Source organism: Pangasianodon hypophthalmus, chromosome 25 (assembly GCF_027358585.1).
Source record: "Pangasianodon hypophthalmus isolate fPanHyp1 chromosome 25, fPanHyp1.pri, whole genome shotgun sequence".
Taxonomy (NCBI): domain Eukaryota; kingdom Metazoa; phylum Chordata; class Actinopteri; order Siluriformes; family Pangasiidae; genus Pangasianodon; species Pangasianodon hypophthalmus.
Window position 1 is genome coordinate 13,208,874 of NC_069734.1, and position 27,987 is coordinate 13,236,860.

Below are 27,987 nucleotides of genomic sequence, written 5' to 3' on the forward strand. Positions count from 1 at the left end.
TGGCTTTCAGACAGATGCTTTTGATACGGCACGGTACCACTTTGATCAAATATTCATCAGGACGAGTGATCTGCGTTTAGAGGAGGCATTGTGGCAGGGCTAGAGTCAGAGTTGATCGTCATTAATAAATTGATGCAGTCTCTATGTGCCCCCTCATGTATACACACAGCTTTTATAAATACTGAAGATTTTTTTCTAATTATACACTTGTTCTCACCCTTTTTGCTCTCAAAAACATGGTTCGTGATGCATCGAGTTATTGATGCAGATGTTGGTGATCATTGCCTCTCAATGTCCGGCAGAGAAATTAATTACCTTCCATTAAATAAAAGCACATAATGTGTTTTTTTCTGTTAGGAATGTGTAATGCATTACTTATCATTATCTCAGTTATGGGCTCTGGTGTATTGTTTTTTTATTGTTTGCTTTGAACATCCTGACCAATTTGATAAAATGTTTTATCTGTAATTGGAAGCATTCCTGTGAGACAGTTAAAAAAAAGGTGGGAAATGTCATTTAATGGTATGTTCACATAATTACAGTGATTACAAGTTTACAACATGTATAAAGCTTGCATGTCTCTGTTAACTGTTAATTACCAGCTGGGAACTCTGTATTTTTTTAAAAAAGTTCCAACTTGACATTGTGTGATCTTACCTTATCAACAGACACAACCAAAAAAATATACAATATTCCCAATGTCCTCACAATGTCCTCACAATGATATAATAGTGCTAAAAGTTCTCAAAGTGATAGTAATAGTATCAAATGTCCTCAAAATGATAAGATCCTCAAAATGTCCTCACAAAAAAATTAAGTTTTTACAGCTTTTATTTGAAAAACTGAAATAGTCAAACAATTTCCTTTTGGTTACTGAGGTTAAGGTTAGGTTTAGGTTTGTGTTGTAGCATAGCATTAATTAGCTGCAGTAGTTATAATGTCAATGGAAGGTCCTCACAAAAATAGAAAACTAAATCCTCAGTGATGTTGAGGTTTGAAGACAGCACTGGAGACTCCAAGACTCAGTCGTTAATCCAAGAGACTCTGAGCTGCTGCACTTCTACTGAAATTCATTTTTTGTAGATGTTGATTTTGGATCTGCTTTGCATCTTATTTGACTGATTACAGTGTTGAGTGTTGGCTCTGGGATTGAGTTAGGATGTACTCTGTATTAGATTTGACTTTGTTGGATTGTGGCTCTTGCTTGAATTTGACTGACTCCAGTGTTGAGTTTTAGGGATTGAGTTTCAGTCAATCGTGCCGTTTCCAGAGGAACCACCAACTGGGATTAGTTAGCATTCAGTCAGCAGTCTGTAACTCCCTCCTTCCCCTCAACACCTCCCCCCCAACCACACACACAGACACTCACACACTCATACACAAAAAGCAATGAGAACCTTTGGGGTTTTTTTTGTTTTTTTTTGACTTAATCTTTTGTCTTTGCATTCCAGATTACTGGAAATGTTGCTCAGACGTTGCAGTCTGTGAGTATCTCTGTAACCTTATTATTCATTTTCTGCTTTTTTTCTGTCTCCTATCTACAGGTCGGAAAAGAATGCTGTGAGCATCAGTAGTCCAGGTAAACACTGCAGTACACACAGTTAAAAAAGGAGTTAATGAGCACAGGACAAGGTTCTGTTGAAACTCTTCTTTTGTGCCCATTATGTGTGTAATAGAGAGCCTCAGTATGTCTCAGCTCTCCTCTGTTCTTCTCTGAGTGTGAGATAGCAGGGAGAATAAAGCAGTGTGGATAGGTTCAGTTCAGCTTCCTAAAGCCAGTAAAAAAAGGAGGTGGGTGTTCAGTGTTAAATGCTTTCTGGCCCTCGCTTCATAAGTTGCTGCCAAGCTTAAAAAGGCCAGCTGCCTCTGTTTCTTGCACTTCTTTGCCTCTGAGGAAACTGGGAGGAGTGGAAAGGAAAATGAAAGAACTCTCTTGACCTTTATGAGGATCAATAAGGTAAATTGAGGTTACATTAGTCATGTTGTTCCACATTATCATTCAGTGCCTCTTTCTGGCAGTAGTACTTTCACAAGTCCTGGAACTATAGAAACTATAATACGGAACATTAACTTCATAAAACAGTTATCCTAAGTAGTGTTGTGAGGGCAGGATTGGCATAAATGTATCTTCAGATACAGACTAAGCTGTTCAAATGTTAGAATATCCAAGCCTGGTATATTTATATTTTTTTGTCCAGTTTATGAAACAGACATCAAGGCTGCAATGTTTGAATGGAGAGTGTATAAAGGGCATCCTGAAGCTTTGAACTCAGATTTAGCATATTGAGACAGAAGCTGCAGAGGCAGCGTGGCCTAATGTGATTAGCACTGCTAATTAAAATCTTATTTCCCTACTCTATTTTCAAGCCCTCTGCCTCCAAAACATTAAACAAACAGTCTGCTGGTGAAACTCAGAATAACTGAATATTTTAGCAATGTAGATATGTATGCAATCGGAATTTGAATAACTGAGATGTCGCATGATGTAATCATTAGATACAAAATGATCACTGACAGAATGTAGTGTTTCCAGTGGTACTATATAGCTTTATAGCAGAACTGAATAAATGTGCTAACACTTTCATGACTAATTTCACTCTTAGCTGCTAAGCAACCTTCAGGTTAAGTGAAGAATAAACTGCAAACCACAAAGCTGTCCTTCCTGAAAACATTTCCATGTTGGAAAACTAAAAGGAACAGACTTACCGCTGACTGTTATAAAAGGCTGGCAATGGAGACTTCATCCAAAAATTCTAAATAAATGACTCCTCACAGAATCAACAATTAAAAACTTATCAACAACATATCAACTTAGTTTGGGCTAGCTTTCCTAAATGAAGCTTAAATGCCTTTGTCCTCTCTCTGCAGTATCAGCAGATGTGCTTATTGAGTGTGTGAAGAGCAAGGACCATCAGAGGGTAAGACGAGTCCCAAAAACACACTCCTATAAAATGGAAATATCTGTTATATTAATTGTATATATTTTTGCAAAATCTTTTTCACTCCTGCAATGAGCCACCTCGGGTATCGGCATTGTGCTTCCTGGAGACATGAAACATGTAGAAATATAGACAGATTAAATGCATTAACATAATGTATATATTTGTCACAAATAAATATTTTAACAAATTGCAGCACAAAACTCTACACAGTAGAGACACATCATCAGTAATGGATCATCAACAGTATCAGTAAAAAATTTTTATTTTTTATTACCTTCAGTTGCACCCATGATTCTTTTGCAAATCAGTTTTACATTTTACATAAAACGCTTGAATGGCTGGTCATGAGATGGATGGATGGATGGATAGATGATTTATGTAGAATGAGATCCTCTCTCTCTTAACAATCCTCTCAAGTCTTTTACCTCTACATTTACCCACAATTCCAACATGTGTTGAAGAGATGAATGAAGAGATGCTTAAATGCTAATCAAGATGCTTCACCTGGCGCTGAGGATAAACTGCATGTAATGGCCCTGAACAGGGTCCATATGTTTGTTGTACATCACAAAGTCTTTAGGGCCAAATCAAACCTTCTCCCAAAGGGGGAAATCCTCACTAGAAAGCTCTTAAATCATTGCTCCCGTTGAGAGGTCAGTAATAAATAACACACACACACACAGATGCTCAAGTATGTGTAATCACCACAGTAAGGAGTACAAATGCTTGTTCATCACAGTGGATTAGCCATGTTTTCCGACTGTCACAACATTCATCATCCTGCACACTTTGTTAATTCCAAACACATCTGCTGTCCCTATCAGGCTTTAACCAAAACTGTAAAAAAAAAAAATACCTTGGCTTCTTGGTTGTTAACCTCATTGCTCTGATGGTGTTGGCTACAGACTTATAAGATAAACAGAGTCACAGTGAAATTGTTTGGTGCAGAACATATTAAGACCTAGAATGCATTATAAATAGAATTTTTATAATACCATAAAAACTGTCAAGAAAATTAATTTAGAATTCCTTATCAAGAGATTGATAATGATAAAACATTTAAAACTATCTGGGCTCCCAAGTGGCACAATAGCAAATACTATACCATATTTCATAAGTCCGAATCCTGACGATGTCACAGGCATCCGTGGCTGGGAGTCCACGATAACATAACTGGGTGGGAGGGACGGCATTACTCTCACTATTCAGACAGACACTAGCCTATCATGGCCATCTGTGAGCTCATGTATGTGGAAGAGGACAGATAGCACTTTGCCTCTGAATGATCTGTGTGACATTGCATGAGTAGCAGTTGGAAAAGATGTGAAAACATATCCTACAGTGATGTATATACTTTTCCCATTATTGCACCTGAAGGAAGCCAAAAGCATTGTATATATAAAAACATTTAAAAAGCATATTAAATATATTCATATTTTATCTGTCTAGTGTACTCAAGAAGAAGTATCTTGTGTGGCTTTAAAGGTACACTGAGACTGTACACTTGTCACTTGGGTACTTTTAGTTAGAGAACCTTGTGAATGACATGTACTTTACAACTCATGTAAGGTAAATAACTGGACCTTGATTAACAGTTGTACCTTTGAAGGTATGTTTGCAATGTTTGTACCTTGGAAAATAAAAATGGACCTGTACAGTGCACAACAGTCAGAGCATATCCATGTGTGTGTGGGGAGAGGTGTGAGTGTGGGTGTATAGAAAGCCATTATTTTCTGCCTACAGTGCTGAAGACACAGCAGTATTTAATGTGGAGAGCTTCTACAAAGGCAGTAGTGTAAGAGTGTGTGTGTGTGTGTGTGTGTGTGTGTGTGTGTATGATTGTTGTCTCTCTAGTTAAAGGAGCTCCATAAGCAGGGGGCGGACCTGTGTGTGCAAGACTCAGCAGGTCGCACATTACTCCACCATGCAGTGAATGTGGCCAGTAAAGAAATCGTCAGATACATCATTGATAATGGTGAGATAATCTCATACACACTAACAACACTGTTCAGTCCATTTCACACATGCTGTACATATTTTTACTGGAAGTCCTTTCATATATCTGACTCTGCATCATGATACTTATTGTGTAGCATAGGAATGTATTTCATCATTGATCTTTTTGTCACATCACTCCCCCCTACAGTGACATGTATGTATACAGTTTTGCACAGTTTTAAACATGTATATTGCACAATGCTATAGAGAAAAGTATCATGACTTTGCCATGACTTTGTTGCCATGTTTCATTCTTTTGTGTCTAAATCTTAGAATGGAAGTGATGTTACACTCAATCCAAAAATTATTGGCACCCTTCATGAAAGGAGGGGGGACTGTTGCAGTGTGTATCAGATTCTCTTTTCTTGTATACAGTCCACTTTTCACCAAACACTCTGAGAGTGTGTATGCCCTGATAGTTCAATTTTGGTTTGTTTGTCTCATGGGGATGAAAGACAAAGAGATAATGGATGAAAAACTACTTTTGTTTGCATGCATTTGTTTTAAATATTATTAGGGGTGTCAAAACCACATATGTTTTTGAGAAAAAAAAGTTCTTGTAAGAAATATTTTTGTTTTTGTTGAGGACTGGCAATTAGTTTTCCTGTTGCTCAGTGCAAATTGTGTTGAATAATTGTGTAACCTTTGTTTTATATAATCATGTTTGCTGACTTTAATGAAGCCAATAAGTTTACTTCTGGAGTATACTGTACCTCAGTGCACACTTACTGTCTATGCAGTGTATAATTGTATATACACTGTTCCCATAATGAAATAGAACATATCCTAAAAAAGTACATACACTGCAATAATTTCTTATTTTTCAACACATAAATGTCTTTTGTATCTTGTACATAGTTAGAAAGACAGCACTATTTTGTTTCTCCCAGCTGGGTTTTTATCCTGAACACACAAAGTAGTAGACTTTATTTTGTCTCTTGTTTCTCCTCTAACAGCACCCACTGATATATTGGATGTGACAGAGACAGAAAAGTAAGAAACACTATTTTTTTATGGACCTTCTGCTTCAGTTCACCTCTTGCTTTTTTTTTTTTTTTTAATTCACCAGGATAATGTTTACCAGTTGGATTTGAGCATTCCTAGGTTGTAATTCTCATTCTTTGTCAGCACATGCCTTGCATTTCTCTTTTGTAGTGATCCTTCTGACTAGTTTCTATTGTTCTTACTTGCAGCGGCGAGACCGTGTTGCACAAAGCGGCCTCGTTGTGTCAGAGGACGATCTGTCACTACTTAGTGGAAGCAGGAGCTTCTCTTATGAAGACAGACTTACAGGTGAGAAAAATGTGTATTTTTATTATGATTAACCCCCCTGTGAGTCTAACAAACTGTTCCAGTAATAATGTGAGACAGGGAGATCTGTACACTTATAAAAAAAGTAGTGCTGTGTCCAGTTTTTCCACACATCAACTGTATGCAATGTGACAAAAAAGCTAAGCAGATCCATTATAGAGTTCAGGATGGAAGTGATTTTCTAATCATCCCCTTAAACTTTCCAATGTGCGTCACTGGTTTGGCACAAAGGCCGCTGGAAAAGCTGCTTTTTTGAAGAGCCTGTAATTTTGATGCTGTTTCTAGTTGGGCTGACAGGCTTTAACTGGTGGCCACTTTTTCACTCTTTCATGCTTTCTCTCTTGCTGTCTGAATCAGCTCTCAAGACCTCTGAATCAGCATGTGCTCAAACCTCCACATGACAGATGGGATATTTCTTTGTCTGCTCCTAACCTGCACTTTCCCTGGGGCAAAGTATGCAGTCTGCCACACTGGCTCCTTCACCAGCACCCTCAAATGGCTTTAAACACCACTAACACCAATAGTTTAAACACAAAAGTACTCATTATCATATCAAATTTCTAAAACCAAATCATTACTATCTCTTTCATGTCTCCCCATCTCTCTCATTTGCTTTGTGTGTGTGCGCGTGTGAGTGTTTGCTTGCTCACCTCCTAACCCACTGGTAATTCTTTTTTACTATCTGCCTCTCCCTTCCTGTCTTTCTCCCACTTTTGCTATCTTTTCCTTTCCTCCTCTATACATTCAGCTTGTGGATAATATGTTCTCCATGTTCTCTCTATCTGGCTGTTGTGTGCCTGTCCTTTGTGAGGTGCAGAAGCTCTCTGGTACAGGTTTTTTTTTTTTTAAACACAATAAAACAGTTGTCAGAACAGCATTCTTATTCTTCACAAACTTGTGAAAAGCACTTCTGTCTGACGTAATTATAATGCTTTTCATTCTTGTCTAAATGGAAGCTCTTCTGATTTTTTTTTTTATCTCAATGTGAACATTCCCCATTGTGTGTCACTGGTCCTTGTTATTCTAGAGCAGACTTTTTAGCTGTTACCTGTAAAAGTGATAAGCAGAAAGAGGGATATATTATATTTTAGAATATAAAAAGCTGTAGTGTTTCTGATTGTCTACACAAAAAGAGCTTCATCTGTAACAAGCAGCAATGAAAGTGCCTGCGCTTTGAAAAGGAAAAAAATTCCAAGCCATCTTCCCTTCCGCATGTCTGTCTATGTCAGTAATAAAAGACATTCAGTGGCTCTGGCAGAAACGTTATTGTGACTAATGGATAGAAGGAAGGTTTGGATGCAGTACAGTCTTGATTCATTGAACTCTTCAACTCATCACCATTCCTCCAGTGATTCCTATACCTAAGTCAGTACATGGGATCCCCAGATGATGGGTGATACACAGCTCATTCTTCAGCAACAATTCTTGTGTTAAACTGTTAAACTGTGCAGTGCTGTGTGCACTGATTTGCTGTGAGAAAGTCCTGACTACAAGTGGTAACACATGTCTGGGATCGCTGATGAAGCCTGTCTATTGCAGATAGGATTCTAAAATTTGGAGACATTGTGGGAGGTTTGTGCTGTTGTGTTCCACCCAGCTTATGTACATTTGCATATGATATAGAGACCAATTAAATATGATATGGAGGAGAGGAAGAGCTGGAAGCACTAAAGGAATTCATATTGTGCCAGAGAGTGTGATGAATCATATGTTTTAAGGAAAATAATTTGCCAGACTACATGTTTTCATCAAGAAGCCCTTCAGAAAAAAACAAGTGTGTTTTGTCAAAGTATGCTGTTGACAGTCTGCTTGACTTCACTGCACCAAGCCCCTGGTTTACTAAAGGTTTGTGTGTATAAAAACACATGCAACTTGACAACACCCACAAAGAATTGCAAGCTGATATACTGACAAAATCTACTAAGGATTGCGTCTTTCAAATTAGCAAAATAGCACATCTTACTGCATTTTTGCTTAATGAATGTGTAATTTGGAGTTGTTCTACCTAGAGGTGCAAAAACAGGATGGCATCAAAGCAAATTGATTAATTTCGGGAACGGTAATTGCATGTGCTCAAAACAGTAAGACCAGAGGGCAGGTATAAAATTTACAGAACCTCGTTTTCACCAGTTAAAGACAAAATAAAACTACTTTGTCTAAATAATGATAAAGTTTACCAAAACTATCACACTTGGGTTTTATATTTAGTTTACTGACCATGGAAAATATAAAGAATAATATAATAATATCAAGAATATAGTAGTGTCATATCCTAACTGTCTCCTCACCCTGCTTTGCACATGCTACTACCACACAAGTCAACAATCACATGCAAATTACTGCTCATTAGTTGGGATCAGAGCATCGTTAAATTTGAATTCAATTGTGAAGAGAGACTAAAAGAAACTTGCAATTTTAATAGTTTCCTGATTAGCCAAAAATAAAACGTTAAAATATTAAATCTAAGGATCTCCAGTGTGCCTTTCCCTTCAGTTAGAGTTTTGGTTTTTGCATTTGCAGGGTGATACCCCGAAGCACAGAGCAGAAAAAGCAAAGGACGCAGAGCTGGCAGCGTATCTGGAGAACCGGCAGCACTACCAGATGATCCAACGTGAGGACCAGGAGACAGCAGTCTGACCTCTGACCTTTAACACACCTTCCCCCTTTGGAGTCTGGAGCCATCTACTTGTGCCAAACCAATAAATTCAATAAGAATGGAATAGCTAATAATGGAAGGCTTCTCTGTATGGGGTGAATACTTAACTCCTAACCAACTCTAGAGCTAAGAGACACACATACACACATTATGAAGAGATCTGCAGGCTTACCAGCTTGACTAAATTTACATCCATTGTACCGTCAGCATTTATTAGTGCATCTGTGTCAGAATGTATGGAGAGGGCTGGAGTTTTCTTTGTTAATGCAGTCACTAATCTGCGTGGCTTTTACAGAGCAATCATTCAGATTAACACTGAGATTGTTGAAAGGTGTCTGGAGCGAGACTGTATGGGACTGTGAATCTATGATGTGAGATCTCTGCAGCACTGATCACACAGCTCAGAATTTCAATGCTTATGTTTTGTTAAGAATAATGCTAGTGTTAATAAGAAGAATAAAGTTATTGCTCTGCAGGATCTTACAGACATTTCAGAGATTGACAGACTTATTTGTTTACCCAAACTAAGTGGATGAGTGTTGAAAGCTTAAGTTTTAGGATGAGGGGCATTGGCTTTCAGCACTCACTGCACTGAAAACTTTTTAAGCCTGTAGTAGCTGTTCTTGGCTTTGCTTCTTTCATTGTTTTTTTTTCTTCTCTTCTCTTCTAGAAAGGTTCCTTCTAATAATTTTTGGTACTGTACGTGTATCTTATTAGGTTTCTATCTGAGAAATATTTGCACTGTAGCTATCATTGCCTTCTTTATTCCACTCATAAATTTCTTGATTTATAATTGTTGTAGTTAAGTTACGGTTTATTTGTAATGTCCATTTTAATAGTAAATAGATGTTTATATAATTTATCACTATAACATCTGACTTGTTTACTTGTCTTATTGTATTATAAAATACTGTAAATTTAATACTGTATTCTTTTCAGAATGCAGTTCACTTGATTTTGTTCATAATTCTCTGCTCTTGAATTGTTCTGGATGGTCTCACTGTATGACAGAATGTTATCCTTCTAATCAGTGCTTTATCTTAATGCACCAACATATGATGATGCTATTTATTTTCTATAATAGATATATGTCTAAGTTAAATTAGTTTTGAAACTAGATATAATTAATTAATTAATTAAAAATATTTAATTTGCAAAGAGGGGCACTTTCTTGTGGCCACTGTACAGTTCCATCTTAAAATATATTTATTGATATGGATTTTCCCAGCATTGTAGAGGTACACATACATTTTGCGAGCTCAGTAAGCTATTTTTAAAGTACCCCTATGAAAATTATATTCTCATCAACAGATACATACAAACCTTCACAAACTAAATGGAAACAGTAATATTTCATACCTGAAAGAGTTAGGAGAGCCATTATCTCAGTGCAAAAAAACAACAATAGTAATTTGTGAGATTTCTTAAATAAATCAAATCACTGGCCATGTAATCTAGTTAATGATACATAAAATGGTTTTGGATCCATTTGAGTGGAAAACAAAAATCACATTTTTTTCCCCCAAGATATGCTTATCCTATTTATTATATAATGTCAGCTCACACAATTTAATTTTTAATCTTGACAATCTGAATAGACAATCCATGCAGCAGGTTATGAAGTCATGACAGTACAATATTGTCATTGGCTTGACATTTTTATCCTGTATATAGAAGGTGCTGGTTTTGCTTTCTTAAATAAACCCTGATGATGCTGAACTGAAACAGTTTGAGGTTTGACATTGGCAGATAGTGACACTTTGACAATAGTTATATGCTGGCAAAAAGGATGAATGAATAGAAAGAGATCATTTTATATTCTGTTATACCACAGCACTCTTGAATTCTCCAATTCATCAGAAGGTTTTGATTCATTTTCTGTAACAGCAGATCTGACAGTAGGTTGACTGCAAGGCAAATCACAGGTTTATAGTAATGCAAAGAAAATACATTGCTCCACATAACTGAAGTCTAATAATAAACAGATTTTAAAACTGCAGTTGTGGATATGGTTTTCTCTGAAGGGGAGTTTATGTAACATTTGTGGAAGGAGTCTCCAGTGTCAGCTCTTTGTTACAGTCATAGGTAAAGCTATAATTTTACCTTTTTCGACACGGGAAAGTTTGAGCTTTGAGGGAATGACTGTTTGTAGACGCTATAAGGGAAGCAATAAGTTGGAATTAACTTGTTTTGCAGTCTCTCCACAACATAAAAAATGGATAAATGTATAATATTCTGTTCTTTAATAAATTTTAAAAATGATTATTTTTTGGCAAATTGCTGTGGTATAAGAGGAATAAAATTTCTGAACATACTATTATTGGAAAATAATCAACTTTGGGAGGGTATCACACCACCCTGATGTTGATTATTTCCCTATTCTTTATGTATTCTTCGGTAATCTGTCAAGAACGTGATTACTAGGTTCAATCAAAACTATAGCATCTCATTTATATGCCAAATTTAGATGATTGTCTGGATGGATAACTTGCATGATAGAGGTGCCTATGTAAATAATAATGTTACATAGTATTTTTAATATTATAAATCTATATACCAAATGTTTTTCTCCAAAATCCCCTTTTTGTTTTATAGCAAGAAAAATTAGAGCACATACCACATGGCCACTATTTGAATCATTAATTTTACTGCAACTTTCTAGAGTAAAACTTTTATTCGAGTTTAGTTTGAAAAACAGTGCTGTAATTTGACTATAGCTCATTATTTTGTATCTATCTACAGTTTATAGAAGCCAGCACTGGCTGTAGTGCCTGCATCTGTTAACTTTTCTATAGTAAAAAAGATTAATGCAGATCAGCAGATAAGAAGCGGAACTGCACACAGTGCCTTCTTAAAAATCCACAAAAGGACACAGACTTCATGTATTTTTAGATTCCAGTATCTTACTTCTGGAGAGATGATAGTTCTTTCAGTGCCCATCTAACTGACCATTGATTCCTCATATGCTTTTTCCCAATTGGATAGGAATGCCTTCTGATTGTCCATTTTTCCCCAAAATGTTTTCAATATCATTGATAAAGTCCTGTGTACATATTATGAAGTAAGTAACTAAGTGATGGAAGAGAGAACTTCACACACCATGGGAAAAATTTAGCTGCCTCTTATTAATTTACCGAAAATACTCCAAAATTGATACATTTGTGTGTAGAATTTCTCGGGTTCTTCAACTGCCACTCAATTCAAAGTTTGAACCTACCAAACATTTCCTTTACAAGAGTATATATGAACTGGTGCAGTAGGCCATTTGAGTAAATAGAAATGTTACATTTTTGTACTATGAGTATAGAATAAAGGTGAATACCTAGAGATGCAATGTAGACACCATTTCTTTTTTTTTTTTTTTTTTTTTTTTAGTGAATTGATTCTGGTGTTGTGTTCTTCCAAGAATAATAAAGAATAGTATTTCAATAGTATTTAGAATAGAAGTTCTTTGTTTCCTAGACTATACTATAATAAATCTGATCAGGTTATGCATTACTATGATACACATGATACATGGAACTTGTCTTTTTGCTTTTTATTTTTTTATTCTATTGAGTTTGTATATAGTGATTCTCTGGTCAAACTTTGTATAGTGTCAACAGCTGCATCTCTGTGATGCCTATTGTGTACATCAGGAGCGTTTAAAATTCATCTCTTGCAGGACCACAGCTATAGAGATTCGTGCCCCAAATTTAGCCCATGAAGGCTTTGGTAATTAGCTAATATGTTGAAAATGTGTGGTAAATGTGTTAAATGAGGTAGAATGGTAAACTCTGCAGTGCTGTGGTCCTACAGAGGAGACACCCCTGGAGTGGGTTTATTAAGACATTCTCCAGCCCCAACATTTCTTTAGTAGAGGGAAAAACATTTTCTAGCTTTTTGCAGTTGTTTCATTTCATGACCCCCTTCAAGGTTCTCACCTATGGAGTACCCTTAATTGATGAGATGCTCTGTGTTTGCAAAAGTAGTTCATAAGAGTGAAGTTTTTTTTCATTTTTGTCCCAGTCCTTTTTCACATTAGAGAGTAAAACATTTATTTAGATTTTTTTTGAGTGAATTTAAATCTCTGCTTGTATGGAATTTGTTTCCTGATATCTCATGTGCTCTACATAACTTAGAAGTATAAAATACAGCATTTCTGTCTACTGCATGCATGTACATGTATACTCCAGTGATTACATTGCAGGTGAGGGTCACTATTGTAGATGATGTCGTAATCCAGTCCAAAACAGCACACTCCCTTAAGGCAAACTAAACACTCCCACTTCCTCTTAGCTTTTTGAAGATAGACCTATCTGGTACCCTCTGTGTCTGCTGACTCACTGCCTACATGCCTGCAGGCTTGTAATGGATCACCAACAAGTGGAAAAAACAGGATGTGCGTATATCACACAGACACTTAATATCTTAAGACCAGGCACAAACATTTCCTTCAACAACTTTCACATTTCCGCATATGTAAAAAGACATTGCCAAGTATGTATATAAATGTTGTATTTTCAGTATTTTAGGCATTTGTTTTATGTCTCTCCCTATTGAATCTCATTGTTGGAGAGCTTACAGTATTTCCTAAAACCAAAACGTTAATGCCACATGAGCCTGTACTCTGTATACAGTCGTTTCATTAGATGATATAATGATTCCTGCTGAAAGATTGTTTTCTGCAATTCTTTTAGTTACTGAAGTTTTGTTTTTCTGTTTGACCCTTGAAAGGGCTCTGTCCACATGATTTCACACACTGGTCTTATTCAGGTTGTACCTGACTTTAATACTGAATTGTTACATTTCAGCTTAGGTCTGCAATAAAGATACCAATAAAAATGATGGTGATTATCTGTAGGTCTTTTTTGTGTTAGTAAGTCTTAGTTGAATATAGAGACTTGTCATCTTCTCACACTTGTTTTTCAGTTTTTACACTGCATGGACACACTTACCCTTAACCTATTTAGTTTCATTTCCCATGACTTGTTCTGTACCACTGCTGGTGAGTGTGTATGTGTGTGTGTATGTGTGTTGGTGTTTTTTGTGTTTTGGTGATTATTTGAAGTCAGTCTGACCCTCCCCCATCCCCCAAAACCAGAGTGCAATGTTTTCATCCAGCTCTGTGACGTGGAACAGAGGTTCAATTGTGGAAAACATGGGAGAAGTCTTTCCTCTTCAGCGGGCTATAAAGAGCAGATATTAACCTTGCAACCTCTAAGCCGCTGTTTCTCTCTATCTCTTTTCTTTCTCCCCCTCCATTGCATTGCAGTCCTCTTTTCTCTCTGTTTTCTCCTTTTGGAGTGGGGGGTCTGTCACACAGATGTGTGCCCTTTGTTGCTTCACCTTTCCAAGAATAACAGCTTGTTCCCAGAGTGATAAATAATTCCAAGAGCAGCACATAAAATTGCTTTGACGTGAGTCTTTTGTTTCCTTTTAATTGAATTGAAGTTCATTCCTAAAAGAAACTAATTCTGCCTCAGATATTTGATACTAGCAATATAGTTAAAAAAAAAGTATTTATGATTGTAGCATCTACAAAATGGTTGAACTTAATGTTAGACAGATAGACAAATTGTTAGAGAAATTAAAATTGTTAGATATGTAAAATTTATTACTGTTATCTAAGTTTTATATGAATGTAAATCATTTTGGAAGCATGCTATGATAGGATGGGGTGGTATGTAAAGTGGAGTTCCTCTTAGTACACCGAAGTGGATTACTTAACTATATAAACATCCCAAGGTGTTTTATTCCACTTGTACCAATGCAGTTTTACTTTTTGTTTTATTTAAACATTTATCTGTTCATAGTTACATGTACAAGTTACAAAACGTTATTTCCTGTTAGCTCTTATTTTATAGCACTTATAAACACTCATTCTTTATCTCCATCTTTGTTCCCTCTCATGTATTTAATAACAGAAAAAAATAGAGCTTCTCATGTTAGCAAAGAAAACAGCAAAAAGCACCCTCTGTCCTGAAAATATACCTGTGTCAGAAAACATAAAGTTACATGTATGTGGTGGTTACAGAAAACCACCACAAAAATGTACACTCAACATCCACTTTATTAGGAGCAGCTGTATATCTGCACGTTTATGCAATTGTCCAGTCAGCCAGTCATGTAGCAGCAGTGCAATGCATAAAATCAAGCAGAGTCGATACGTGTATGTTTTAACATTGGGCTACTGCAACTCTATGTACTTATTAATACTTTATGTTTGTTTTTCCTCTGACAGATGGATATAGTTAAAGCTACATTCAACAGCTTTGTCTGAGAGGAAGCACCACATCTGCCTCTAATTTTAACAAATTATTGGAACACTGTGTTCTAAGAGTATGATCTTTCATCCTAACCACACCTGCAAGGAGTTTTCATATTCACAAGAGTAGAACCCCATTGGTTGTGTTCTGTACATGCACTTTTAGAAGTATAATATAAAGTAAAGTTAAAAAAAAAAAAAAAATATATATATATATATATATATATATATATATATATATATATATATATATATATATAATATGCACTTTTACATTTAGTGGGAAAGCAAAAAAAATTTAATAAGAACGACAAGAAATTATAGCAATGCTTACATGGAATATGGACATACTTGCTGTTTAGGTTACTTTTGACCCATCTAAACAGTTTCACACCTTACTAATCCTACAAATTCTATCAGTTTCCGCTTACAGTGGCTTTAATGTTAGCTGAGCTGAGAGGTGTTTTTTATTAGGTGATCACATTCTGTGCCATTCGGTGGCATGCTTTTAGTGATCACATTTTCAGGCAGGGCGTCACAGGTAGTGTTGCTGCCTCATAACTACAGGGTCCCTGGTTCAGTCTTGTGCTTGGGTTACTGTCTGTTTCATTTGTTCTCCCGTGTCTGTAAGAGTTTTCTTCGATTTGTCCAGTGTCCTCCCAAAAACATGCCAGTAGGTGGATTCTACTCAAAAATTGTCCCTTATGTGTGAATGTGTGGGCATGGTGCTTAGCTGACTGGCGTCGCATCCAGGATGTAGTCCCGCCACATGCCCTGTTCCTGGGATCCACCATGATCCTAACCTAGATAAATCAGTTACTGAAGATAAAGGAATGAATGAGTGAATAATTTTAGGTTCTTATCCTTTTGTCTCATGGAATTTCTGGTTAGCACACACGCATTCCCACACACACAAACAACTGCTATAGAAATGGCCAGCCTCTCATACTAACAGAGAGACAAGAAAATATTACAATAATGTGATGATGTGTGACAGAATGGGACCCATGTATATGCAAAATGGTTTATGCACACCACAGCTTACATGTAACATGTAGGGTTAATCACATTAACCCTATGTAATATGGGTATTCAAAGGTCATTTGATCTGTGAAATCTGTCCCAAGCCTTAGAAAATATTTTTGTTGGCAGGCAAATGATGTGTAAGTCAGGGAGTTTTCACAATCCATGTTGTTTTATATAAGTGTCTTTTTGGTTTTACTCCTTGTAGCTGATCTTGAGATCAGGGATGTCATCAGTGCTCCATCTACACACTGTTGTAGTGTACACACACATCTCACTCAGCTGAGAAACATGTAGGCTAGTCTTAGGCTATGTTTATATAACCTCCGCCCTCTTTTCTCTATTGTATTGGGCATATCTGCTCAGCCCACACAGAGGTTAGAAGAGTTAGGCATATATGCATAGAAGAAGAACGGAAAATGAACTGAACTACTTTAAATCTAAACATCATGATGAATGTTTGGTTTGCATGACAGTGCCACGCTTTCTTAACCCCGCCAAAGGAATGCCGGTCACGTGACGGGTCTGAAGCAGGCCCCCGTCTGGAGCGCTTTTAAATTAGCCACCCCCTGACGGGGCGTCAGGGGGTGGCTAATTTAAAAGCGCTCCAGACGGGGGCCTGCTTCAGACCCGCTTTTATCTGGACAGACACAAAGCGCGACAGAGCGAGGCTGAGAGTGGATGCTGGAGACAAACTTGCAGACACAGGTTTCCTAACTTCTGTTTCTGTGTGCGGAACTTGAAACAGAGCGACCGAGTAAGTTCATGAAGTTCACTTTTAACACATAGGAAGTAGCGCACAGACTGCGGTGGGGTTTCTTCTTCTCCTCTTCCTCCTCATTCTTCTTCTTCTTCTTTTACTGAGTTCCGCTATATGAATGTAAGCGCAAATAAACATACTGATAGAGGACAGCAAGAAGAGGTTTGAAACAAACCAGGTGATTATCTTATTTCGAGATTTTTCCCCTCGAACATTTAGTCCAGTCCATGCAAAAAAAGTTGCTCTAATGTGCGGTTTTAGTTGATTTTAACCCTGCCTTTGTATTCGCAACTTATACTGATGTTTATTAAAAAAAAAAAAAGTTTGGTTTAGTTTTAAAAGTTTAAAATAAAGTTTGAAGCACTTTTTAACCAATGACGTTGCTAAAGCAGCTCTGGTGTGCCTTGATAAGAAAACCCAATAAAGCAATAAGCTACTTCACAAACAACCCTGCACACAGTAACACTAATAACAAAGGGTATAGAAGTGAGTGAGTAAAAGGAGTTAGTGAGTAGGTGGTGAGAGGCAGTTTGTGTGCTTTTATTGCCCTTGGCTGTGTTCGAAGCCTCTTGACTTGAATGGGCTGATTAAGGCGAGTTGAGTCAAAAGGGTCAAGCTGTAGAGAAAAAGAGAGAGAGAGAAAATCTCTCCCTCTTTTCTTCTCTGTCTTGCCCCATCTTAGACCTTTTCACCCAGCCAGTGTTTGTGTGCTCGCTTCCCTTGCCTGTTTCCTCCCTTCCTCTGCCTCAGTTCTCATTCAAGGGATTACAATCACATTTCATGCTAGACATAACATTCAACCCGTCTTTTTGTTGTACAGCCTTCATGGTTGTGTGTTAAGGGGGGCAGAGAAGTTTTCTCTCTCGCTTTGATTGTGGGAATTTTTCCATACACTCCTTGCATGTGAATACCAGACAAAAAGGAAATATCAGATTACAAATTTAGTGTGCATTCAACATCCTAAAGAATATACATCCTAGAGCTGTGTTTTTCAAAGTGAACCTCCAGGAGTGTGTGACACATGGCCATGGGGTTTGCACATTTACTTATTTATGTATTTTTAATGAGGTTACAGTGGTGGGTAATTAACTATTATAAAGTAGCAGTATAATACTTGTTAATGATTTGTTATAGTTTTTTCACTAATTATTTTTAATGTAATGAGTTTAAATTGAAGCTCAGTGAATGTTAAGAAGAATAAATAATGTCAACTTGCATCTAATTGCAGTTTTAAATAAAACTAGAAATACAAAATATTTTTTGTAGTATATGATGCAAAGTAACTGTTTGGTTTCTGTTCAAGCATGAAAAGCACTAATGTTTTCAATAACTAAATAAGATGATACATATTTGGTTAATCTGCCTAATATTTGCGTAATTGGAGTGGTCTTTTTCAGACAATTGGAGGAGATAAAGAGTCCATTATTTGTTTTTTTCTTGAAAAAATCTGAAAGGGAGGCCAATGCTGCAAAATGTTCTAGATGTTCTAGATATTTAAATGATGTGATAAAATGTTACCATCTTGGCAGATATCATTTACTTGTAGTGGCTCTAATGCTTTCTGCAGATTAGTTTTTTACACTGTGTACCTGTACCACCTTTATTACAACATTATTTTGCTGTTAATATATTTGTTCATATGTTTTATGAGAAGACAGAGGAGTAAATATGGTTTGAGCTCATGCACAGAGACCACAATGCATAGTTTAACTTCATGTACTGGTGAATTTTTTTTTTTTAAACAATGAACAGAACAGAGTACAGAAGTGCAAAAGCCACAGGGTTTGAATGCTTTAGCACTAAAGTAGTGATGCTTCTGCTCTGATAGCTTTAAAGCACTCAAGATTTCTTTTGAATAATCAGTGTAGTGACCTGAGGAGAGCTGTACATGGATCTTTGTTTTATCTGTGTGTGTGTGTGTGTGTGTGTGTGTGTGTGTGTGTGTGTGTGTGTGTGAGAGAGAGAGAGAGAGAGAGAGAGAGAGAGAGAGAGAGTTTATGGGTCACTGTCTGGTTGTTTCTTGCTCAGTGGCTTTTCTCAGACATGTAAGGACTGTTTCTTCCTTCAGAAAAATGCACCTCTCAACAGTTCCCTAATTTTTGATGACTTTCGTGTGTGTGAATATGTGCATTTGTTTTTGCACACCTACACAGGATAAACAATGTGTATTTATGATGTTTAAACACAGACACTATAATCACAGTTTACACGAAATGTGGTATTGCATTTACTGTGACAGCTGGTTTTATGCATGTTGTCTGTTTCTCACTGTCTGGACTTGTGCCTCTTCAATTCTATCTCTCTGTAGTCCAACCTGCCTGAGTGTTTGTCTGTCTGTGTATCTGTCTGTGGTTAAAATGTTTTAAAGCTCAGAGATTCTGTACTGATCTTTGATCTACATTCTATAATAAACCTACCAGTAATGCTTTTAGTATTTAAATAGGGGTCTTATAAATTCATGAAAGCATTTCACTTAAGTGGGATGTTAGGGCACAACAGTAATGGATATAAGATGTGTTGGCAGTGAGATGGCTTTTTACACATCTGAATGAAGCTCTTTAGAGCCAAAGACCTCCTGATGAGAACACAGCTCTGCCAGAACCAGTGAACTGGGTCACATCTTTGTGTTTTTTCCTCTGGTATGGAAATGAGTTTAATTCCAACTTGTCATGCAACAAACACTGTACACACACACACACACACACACACACACACACACACACAAAATCTTGTCTTCTGAAATGGAAAAAAAGAAAATTGTGTGCAATTTTAATGCATGCAAACATGTCTGTGTGTACATTTGTGTGTGTGTGTGTGAGAGAGAGAGAGAGAGAGAGAGAGAGAGAGATTAAGATAATCTACCTTCTGTGTGCTCTTGTGCATAATTGTATGTGGGACCCAGTGGGTCAGAACAGCCTTGTTGAACACGTCCCATCACATTCAGATTGTAGCCCAGAAACACACAAACATGCACACGCGCACACACACACACACACACACACACACACAGCAGAGTCTTCCTCAAAGAGCCAATGGCTTGCATTTCTTAGCAGCAGCACAGAAAGAGAGAGGTGGAGAAAAGGGAAGTGGGGAAGATTTGGAAAAGAAACAGTGAAATGGAGAATTTTGAGAGCCAACAGAATTTTAGGGCCCAGAAAAAAAAGAAGGGTGGCAGCTTTCGTCATGCTCTGGCAAGCAAGTAGGCAAGTGACACCTAATTAGAGTTTTGGAGAGAACGGATGGATTTAGTGGGTCAATACACTATATTCATGGAGGATCTATATGAGGCATAGGTATTTGCCCTGACTAGGCCAAGAGCGAAAAAAGAGAAAGATAGAGAGCAAATTTTATTGCCAATAGTTATGGCTAGCCATAAAAGTTTGGCGCCACATGATGAGAGGCTCAGGTGAAGACTGGAGTGAGACACTGAATTGGAATTTAAAGGACACTGTGGGAGAGTTGAGTCTCTTGTTGGCCAAGGATAGCGACAACAAGAACACTGTTCATGCCACAGTGGGTGACCTTTCGGGTTGTCCATAACTGGTTGATAGAGCTAAAATATACTAACTCTACAAATTGTTCTTAAAGAAATTAGCTGTAACTGAACACTGCTGAATGCCAAAACTTGACAGGAAAATCTCCAGTGCCGTGATTACATATGGTAGGAGTCAAAATTCTGAGTAAACTATTTTTTATTTCTTAACTTAAAAATCTGATTATATACTGATTGTATATCAATATTTATTGAACAATGCATACCACAAAGAAGACTGTACTAATGATCATTGGTATAATCAGTGATTTTTAAGATTTGATTTTGTGTGTGCGTGTGTGTGTGTGTGCGCATTTTGTCCTGGTGTAGTGAAGTCCCATGGTGGTGAGTCTATTCTCTCCTCCTGTTTGCATGCTCTTGCTATCGTCATGGAGATGTAAGCCAGCGATAAAGAGTGTACTCAGCTGTAGGAGCCATGCAGTTTCTGAACAACAGCTCTATGTGGGTGTGTTTTTAATCAGACTGAAACACACTGAGAGAGTGTTCTTCAAAGACTGGCTGCTAATAAAACGAATGCAGCTGCAGGGACAAACAACTTGGTCTTAAAAGTAAAGCTGTGCTTTATTAATTTTTCACCTACACACACACACATTTCCACTGAGGAAATATGGTAATAATTGTGCAGGGCTGTGCAATATGGCAATACATATTGTAGGACGATTGAAAAATGTCTGTTGATAGATATTTTTCTATATCGTCTATATCACCAACATCACAAAGCCATTTTTTGCCAGTCTATGGTTGGAGCTAGGAGGTACTAGAGGTGTGCTCTACGCATGGAGTAGTGTGACATAGAGCAAAACTCCCAGCAACAGTCAGACAAGAACAGGCATCAGCCCAAATAAAAGATTAGGAACTTGTATCTAAAAAGGGAGGTACTTCTGTCGTTTGAATTCCTGAAACTTGAAGTTGAATAGAGTGTATTAATATTCACTTTTTATATTTTGTATTCATGTTGTTCCCATTTTTACTTGTTCTCATTTGTGGTAGTTCTGTTCAAAAGGAGAAAAGAAAAAGTGACTTTCACTGGTGTTGAGTTCACAAAATGATCAAAAAAGCAGTCATGAATGAATACAGTTATTTCGTATAGAGTTTTTTTCAGCAATTTTAGATAAAACTTGATATATCATGATATGTATTGTTTCAAGATAGGATATTATCCATATTGCAATATAAGATTTTGTCCATATTGCCCAACCCTAGTTCTGTGTGTGTGTACAAAATTCAAGCACTGAGGTAAGTCAGTAACATTCCAGTACATTTTGTACCTAGGTTTGTAATAAATAGCCAGAATATTACTGTACACTTTTGAATAATGAGCATAATATTTATATAGCGAGATTATGTCCATAAAATCAAGTGCAAAGAGATGTGCGTTAAATTTATGTTATGGTTAAAGTGGTCCCTTCATGCAAAAAGTTTGAGAACCTGTGCTTTAGTGGACCTTTACTGGAACTACAGTATTCCATATGTAACATTAAAAATTGTCTTCCTCACACATTCTAATTATATTGTTTTGACATATTATCAAGAGATGGGGTTAGGTGTGCTGCTGTGATATCCAATCAAATCAGTTGTAATTGATTATTTTTTCAAATTCACTTTTAAATGAGTACATGCAGTACACTACAGTGACATTTTTTTGTAATGACATTTAATTAGATTCTAGTTAGATTTCATCTAAATCTTACAGAAAAAGTGCCTTCTGTTTTACTTTCGTATTTTGGTGGTAGTTTAAAAAACGTATTGACTTGGATATAAGCGCATGTGTTTTTATTTAGACAGCAATCAGTCCAAAATACACGCAATATAAAAAAAATAGATACTATTGCCATGCAAAACGTGACTCACAGCATAAAGGGAGAGATTGTGACAAGCTGACAGAATATATGAGAATTGTTTTCTGTCTTGATTGCCTTTGTGGGTGTTCACTCGTGTGCGTCTGTAGGATGTACAGTTTATATTAGCTGGTCCATGCCTCTATGATATCAATACATTTGGTGAGTGTAATATTTCATTAGTTTTGTTAGACATTTTATTAATTCCATTAGTTATTGGATGCTCTGAGAGATGCCAACTGTCTGATTCATATTTAGTAGCCACACCTAAATTTATTCAGCCTTTTAAAATACTTAAATAATTAATTTTAAATTAAATAATAAATAATTTTGGCACTGAGTTGGACAAGAGTGGGTCTCATCAGATGATAACACAAGCACAGTTTTGGGCCACAGTGGATTTGAAAAAAGCACTGCACTGGAGGATTACGCAGCTCCACCCATGACAGCGTAGGCATTAGGGGTGTGCACATGTGTTTGAATACCCAGTTAACCATTTAATGGTGCAGTATTCAAATACTGAAATCACTATTCAGGTATTCCCTACATCCACATGAAAAAAAATATTAAAAAGAGATGCCATGTGTGGGAATGTTTAATGCAGAGAACAGTACAGTCATGGTGTGCAAGTTAGTGGTGTGCAATGCATCATGACTAAATCAGCCTCTTGAGCAAGAGACTTTTACTCTCATGTGGGTGGGGGCAGGCAGTCAGGCATCAAGCTTGAAGGATAAAGGGAGATAATACATTTCCAATAATGTTTAATACAACTCCATTAAAGGTATTAGTGAACTACAAATTAGGTTCCCATTTTACAATAAAAGCAAAAGCCACTTTCATTTTACACTATGCTGCTCTCATATGGAGCGTCCATTTCAGTAAATGATTTAGTAAATATAACGTAAATATTTGTACTTATTTGTACTTACAAATTATAATAATTTATAATATAAATTATTATTATAAACATGCATTGTCTCTGTGATCATTCGCCTTCCTAGCTGTGGTAGTTATAACTTTCACAGAGTTTAAATTTTAATCAACACCAATGTTGCTACAGACTGAAATATTGAGCTGACAATTAGTAAAGCTATTGCTGTGCTGTGCATTATATATAGATTATTTCTGTGTAACGTCTATATATGTATATGTCTGTTAAACACATAAAGATGTGTGACACTAGAAAAATTTAATTGCAGTGGAAAAATTACACTAATTAAACAACACTTTAATTTAAGTGTGGTTATACAAATGTTTGTTTATTAACTCTAAGATGTTTATGGATCTTAGTAGGCATGTTCATTTATATGCACGAAAATAACAACAGACTGCAGGAAAAAATTAGCTTTGAATTAACAATATGCACATTTTATACAAATGAATTCTTGTATCCACACAAAAATAATGCCAAAAATGACAATGATGGACACAAAAAATGATGGACACAAAAATAAATCCATAATGTATGAAAAAGATGTATTAGAAGATAATGAATTAATAAGAAAATATGCATTCATGGTCTGTTCCTTGTGAAAATGTATGTCTCCCATGTAATGAGTTTTTAAACTGTAAAATGTGATATTTAAAATAAAATTCAATAAAATCAGTAATGTTATTTGTGTGTTTGGATCTTTTAGGATGCGTGGCCTTTTTTCTACCATCTTTCTGCTCCTAGTGGCCTTGATGATTGTCACTACAGAAGCTGGAAAAAATAAGAAAGGTAATTCTTTATAAAATCATGTAATACATAAGATCAGTTTAGCACCAAATCCCCAAATAAAATTAGAAATGTGATATTTTTTTAGCACAAGAATACTGCAAACTTGTAACAGAAATTATTTCATTTTACACCTTGCTTCTAAACACCTTGCTTATCACTTGCATGTGTGTGTTGTGTGTGTGTGTGTGTGTGTGTGTGTGTATGTAATTATGACAGGTTAATGTGAAATAATAATAAACAACACTTGTTAGAAAAACACAATTCAACCAAGTATTAATAATATAAATACTGTGCTGTGATAGACAAAGGTAAAGGATCGAAAGGGGTCTCTGACTGCACAGACTGGCGTTTCGGGAGCTGTGTGGCTAATAATGGGGATTGTGGAAGTGGTGTGAGGGAGGGGACTTGCAATGATCAGACCAAGAAGCTGAAGTGTAGAGTGCCCTGCAACTGGAAGAAGGAGTTTGGTGGTGAGGTTTCAAAAACACATCATGTTATATACAGTAAATTCAGAAAGTACACCTTCACCTTTTCCTTATTTTGTCATGTTACAGCCTTACACAAGTTACTCTGTATGTGTGTTTTTTGTGTTCAGCTGACTGCAAGTACAAGTTTGGGAATTGGGGTGAGTGTGACACTGCTACAGGCTTGAAGAGTCGCTCTGGCACTCTAGTGAAGGCTCTCTATGATGCTGAGTGTCAGCCTGTCATTATGGCCTACAAACCCTGCCCAACCAAGAACAAAGCCAAGTCCAAAGGTAAAAAATCACAATTGTACAGCAAGTAATACTTTACCATTTATGCTACTATTTATTGGTGGATAGATGGTAGTTTTTCTTATTTATGTGAAATATTTTGTATTGTACAGGGAACATGCTAATGAGTATAAACTGGGGGCTAGTCCTCAGATAGCCATGCCAATATTTCAGCACTATATTTTTAGCACGCTTGGCATGGCATGTGTTTTTTTTTTTTTTTTTTTTTTTTTTTTTTTTTAACCAAGGGACTTCCCATCTCCAATTGAAATTCAGAATATCTAGAAAAAAAAAAGAAGAGACAAGTGAGTATAAGTCCTTCACCAAAAAAAGACAATTGCAGGGGCCAGATGTCTATCAGTCTGTTTGTGTTTGTTTGGACTATGGTGGAGGCTTTATGCACAAGAATTGTAAGCTCTTGTCTTGCTGAGATCTCAAGGCCTTCAGTGGGTGTTTGAGTAGGATGCTGAATCGAACATGAGCCAGAGGAGCTAGAGTGGAGAGGGAATCGCTCTCCAGACCTGGAGCTAATTTTGTTCCAGATTTGCTGCTGAAAAAACAATATTTCTAGCTTTCAAGCATGACATAATATGCAAAAACTTTGGCTTACATTGGTCTGTGAACTTGTATGTTTTATAATATTCAGTAGATATAGAATGTCTACAAACCCCTATTAAAAACTGCAGGTTTTTATGATGCAAAAAAACAAAAACAAGATAAACCATGTCAGTCATGTCGCCTTTTCCCCTTTTAATGTGATATAGAAACCAACAAAAATTTAAGTGAAAACAAATAGAAATATTTTAGAGGAAAAATAAAAAACTTGCAAAGACCTGTGTGCACAAATGTGCACACCCTTTTGTAATGGGGTATGTGACTGTGCTCAGAATTAACCAATGACATTCTAATGCTCGTTCTTGACATGTTCTTGGTTTCTTCTGACAGCTGAAGCCATGATCTGCAAATGGCTTACTAAGCATGTATGGGATCTTATTGTAGAAAGGTATTAAAAAGACAAAAAAGGATACAAAAGAAATTTAGATGAAGACCGTTTATCAGACCAGCATGAAGGCCATCATCAACAAGTAGAGAAAATGGGGCACCACAGTGACATGACCAAGAACAAATTGGTCCTTCAAAATTTGACAAAAGGAAAAGAATAAAACTTTGAATGAATTGCAGGAATATCTGGCAAGTACTGGTCACTCCCTGCATGTGACAACAATCTCTCATGTTCTTCACATGTCTAGGCTATGGGGTAGGGTGGCTAGATGTAAGCCCTTTCTCGCGAAAATACATCCAAGCCCACCTACATTTTGGCCAAATGTGTTGTGGTCTGATGAGATCAAGGTAGAACCTTTTGGCATTAATTATAAAAGATATGTTTGGCAAAAAAAAAAAAAAAAACATTGCCAAAAGATATGTGGCTTTAGGAGAAGAAGTAGAATACCATCAGTCCAGAGTTTTGGACTGATGGTATTCCTAGTTTGTGACCTAGCGAGCCAATATCAGAATGTATTTTTGATAGACTTCAAAGCACTATTGTAAGTCGCTCTGGATAAGGGCGTCTGCCAAATGCCATAAATGTAAATGAAGTAGTTCAAAGTTTTGGAAGGGCCCAATCAGACCCCAGATCTGAATCCTGTCTGAAGCCTATGTAAAATTTGAAGAGGGCTGTGCACAGGAGATCCCCTCAAAATTTGATAGATCTGGAGCATTTTCACAAGGAATGGTGGAAAAAAATTGACAAACCAAGATGTCCTAAATTGGTAGAATCTTACCCAAATAAGACTGAGTGCTGTTACAAGCAAAGGATGCTTAAACCAAGTATTAGTTAAGGCTGTGCACACTTATGCAACCAGGTTATTGTTTTTTTGTCAACTTTTTTTCCCTTAAACATTTCTATTGTTTTTCACTTGAATTTTGTTGGTTGCTGTATCACAAAAAGGTAGAAAAAGATCTGACATAATTTATCTTGGTTTCATTTTTTACATTACAAAAACCAGAAGACTCTCCCATGGCAGAAAACCTGTTGACTGTTAAAAAGCGCCGACAACCGGGACTCCTTTCATAAATTTTAAATGAACATCTCCATTCACCATATCAACAATTATACTTTTTTTTTGTTACATAGCAACATGTTTTAAATCCATTTATGTGAGCATCTGCCATACAATATACACATTATCAATAGTTTCATATATAATACTGTTTATAATATGAAACTACTTTAAATAACTTCCTATAGAATTTGAACTGTGCTAGTAATCACTGTGCTTGGGTTTGTGCTGGGTTTGTGCTGTAGCTTAACCATCAGATGGGCTAAATTAAACTTTGATCCTGTGTCTTTTTCCCCTCTGCCCAGGAAAGAAAGGAAAGGGAAAAGGAAACTAGAAAAAGGAGACATCCAGCAATGGAAGTGTGAAGACCAGCCCTCCAAACCCCAGCCTTTCAACATTCTAGCTCTTTGACTCTCTCTTTTTCTCTCTCTGTTGATATGTCATACACTAGACAGCTTTCTTCTCCATGCTGTATTACAGTTGTAGAGCACAGGAATGTGGCTACTGTGATATGATTGACAGATATTGTATGACATTGCTGTTCCACAAGGGAGAATGAAATGCTGATGTTTGGAGGAAAACCATTCTTTGGCTCTTTGTAGAAGACAGAAAGATTACACTCTGTCAAAACCTCACAGTTCACATCTGACACAAGAACTGCTCACACACACACACACACAGACACCAACCTCTGTACTTAATGATTTGTCATATAAATACTTTTTTAATAAAATTGTGTGATGATGCAGTAGAGAGTTACCTGAATAGTGGAGTATATGACTAGTGTTTTGGAAAGTCTTACTGCTTTTTGTAGGATCATTATCACTTAAAATAAATGATATTTTGAAAGATATTGAAGTATGACTCAACTGATAATGGAATGTCATACCAGCAGTGTACCTGCTGGCATCCCATCTGGGGTGAACTCTACTGCCTTGCACCCAATGTTTCCCGGATTGTCTCCGGATTCACTGAAACCCTGATCAGGATAAAGCAGTTCTGTTCTTTTGGCCAAAATTTCCATTTTGTAATTAGCATTCACACAGCCAAACTTTGACTATTCAGACTTTCAATCTCTACAGTCTGAGTGGCAGCAGCAATTTGATCAAAGCATAACATTCACTG

The 27,987-nt window shown here is 36.7% G+C and overlaps 2 protein-coding genes across 13 annotated transcripts in view; both read left to right on the top strand.

Moving 5' to 3' along the window:
• The window catches only part of dgkza (diacylglycerol kinase, zeta a), a 150,949-nt gene extending 140,043 nt beyond the window's left edge, over positions 1–10,906 (top strand). For all 12 annotated transcript variants that reach the window (XM_053229555.1, XM_053229557.1, XM_053229558.1 and 9 more), the window contains 6 exons: positions 1,545–1,579; positions 2,869–2,918; positions 4,797–4,917; positions 5,897–5,933; positions 6,134–6,233; positions 8,772–10,906. In XM_053229555.1, coding sequence (XP_053085530.1) covers positions 1,545–1,579; positions 2,869–2,918; positions 4,797–4,917; positions 5,897–5,933; positions 6,134–6,233; positions 8,772–8,888 — 460 coding nt within the window. In that variant the 3' untranslated portion in view covers positions 8,889–10,906. The remainder of the gene's footprint in view (positions 1–1,544; positions 1,580–2,868; positions 2,919–4,796; positions 4,918–5,896; positions 5,934–6,133; positions 6,234–8,771) is intronic.
• A 5,868-nt stretch (positions 10,907–16,774) lies between these two features.
• mdka (midkine a) lies at positions 16,775–27,713 on the top strand. Its single transcript, XM_026946771.3, has 5 exons — positions 16,775–16,934; positions 23,966–24,048; positions 24,351–24,518; positions 24,644–24,805; positions 27,168–27,713. The coding sequence occupies exons 2-5, from the start codon at positions 23,967–23,969 to the stop codon at positions 27,194–27,196; spliced, it is 441 nt and encodes a 146-aa protein (XP_026802572.1). The 5' UTR covers positions 16,775–16,934; position 23,966; the 3' UTR covers positions 27,197–27,713.
• Positions 27,714–27,987: the final 274 nt, after the last annotated feature.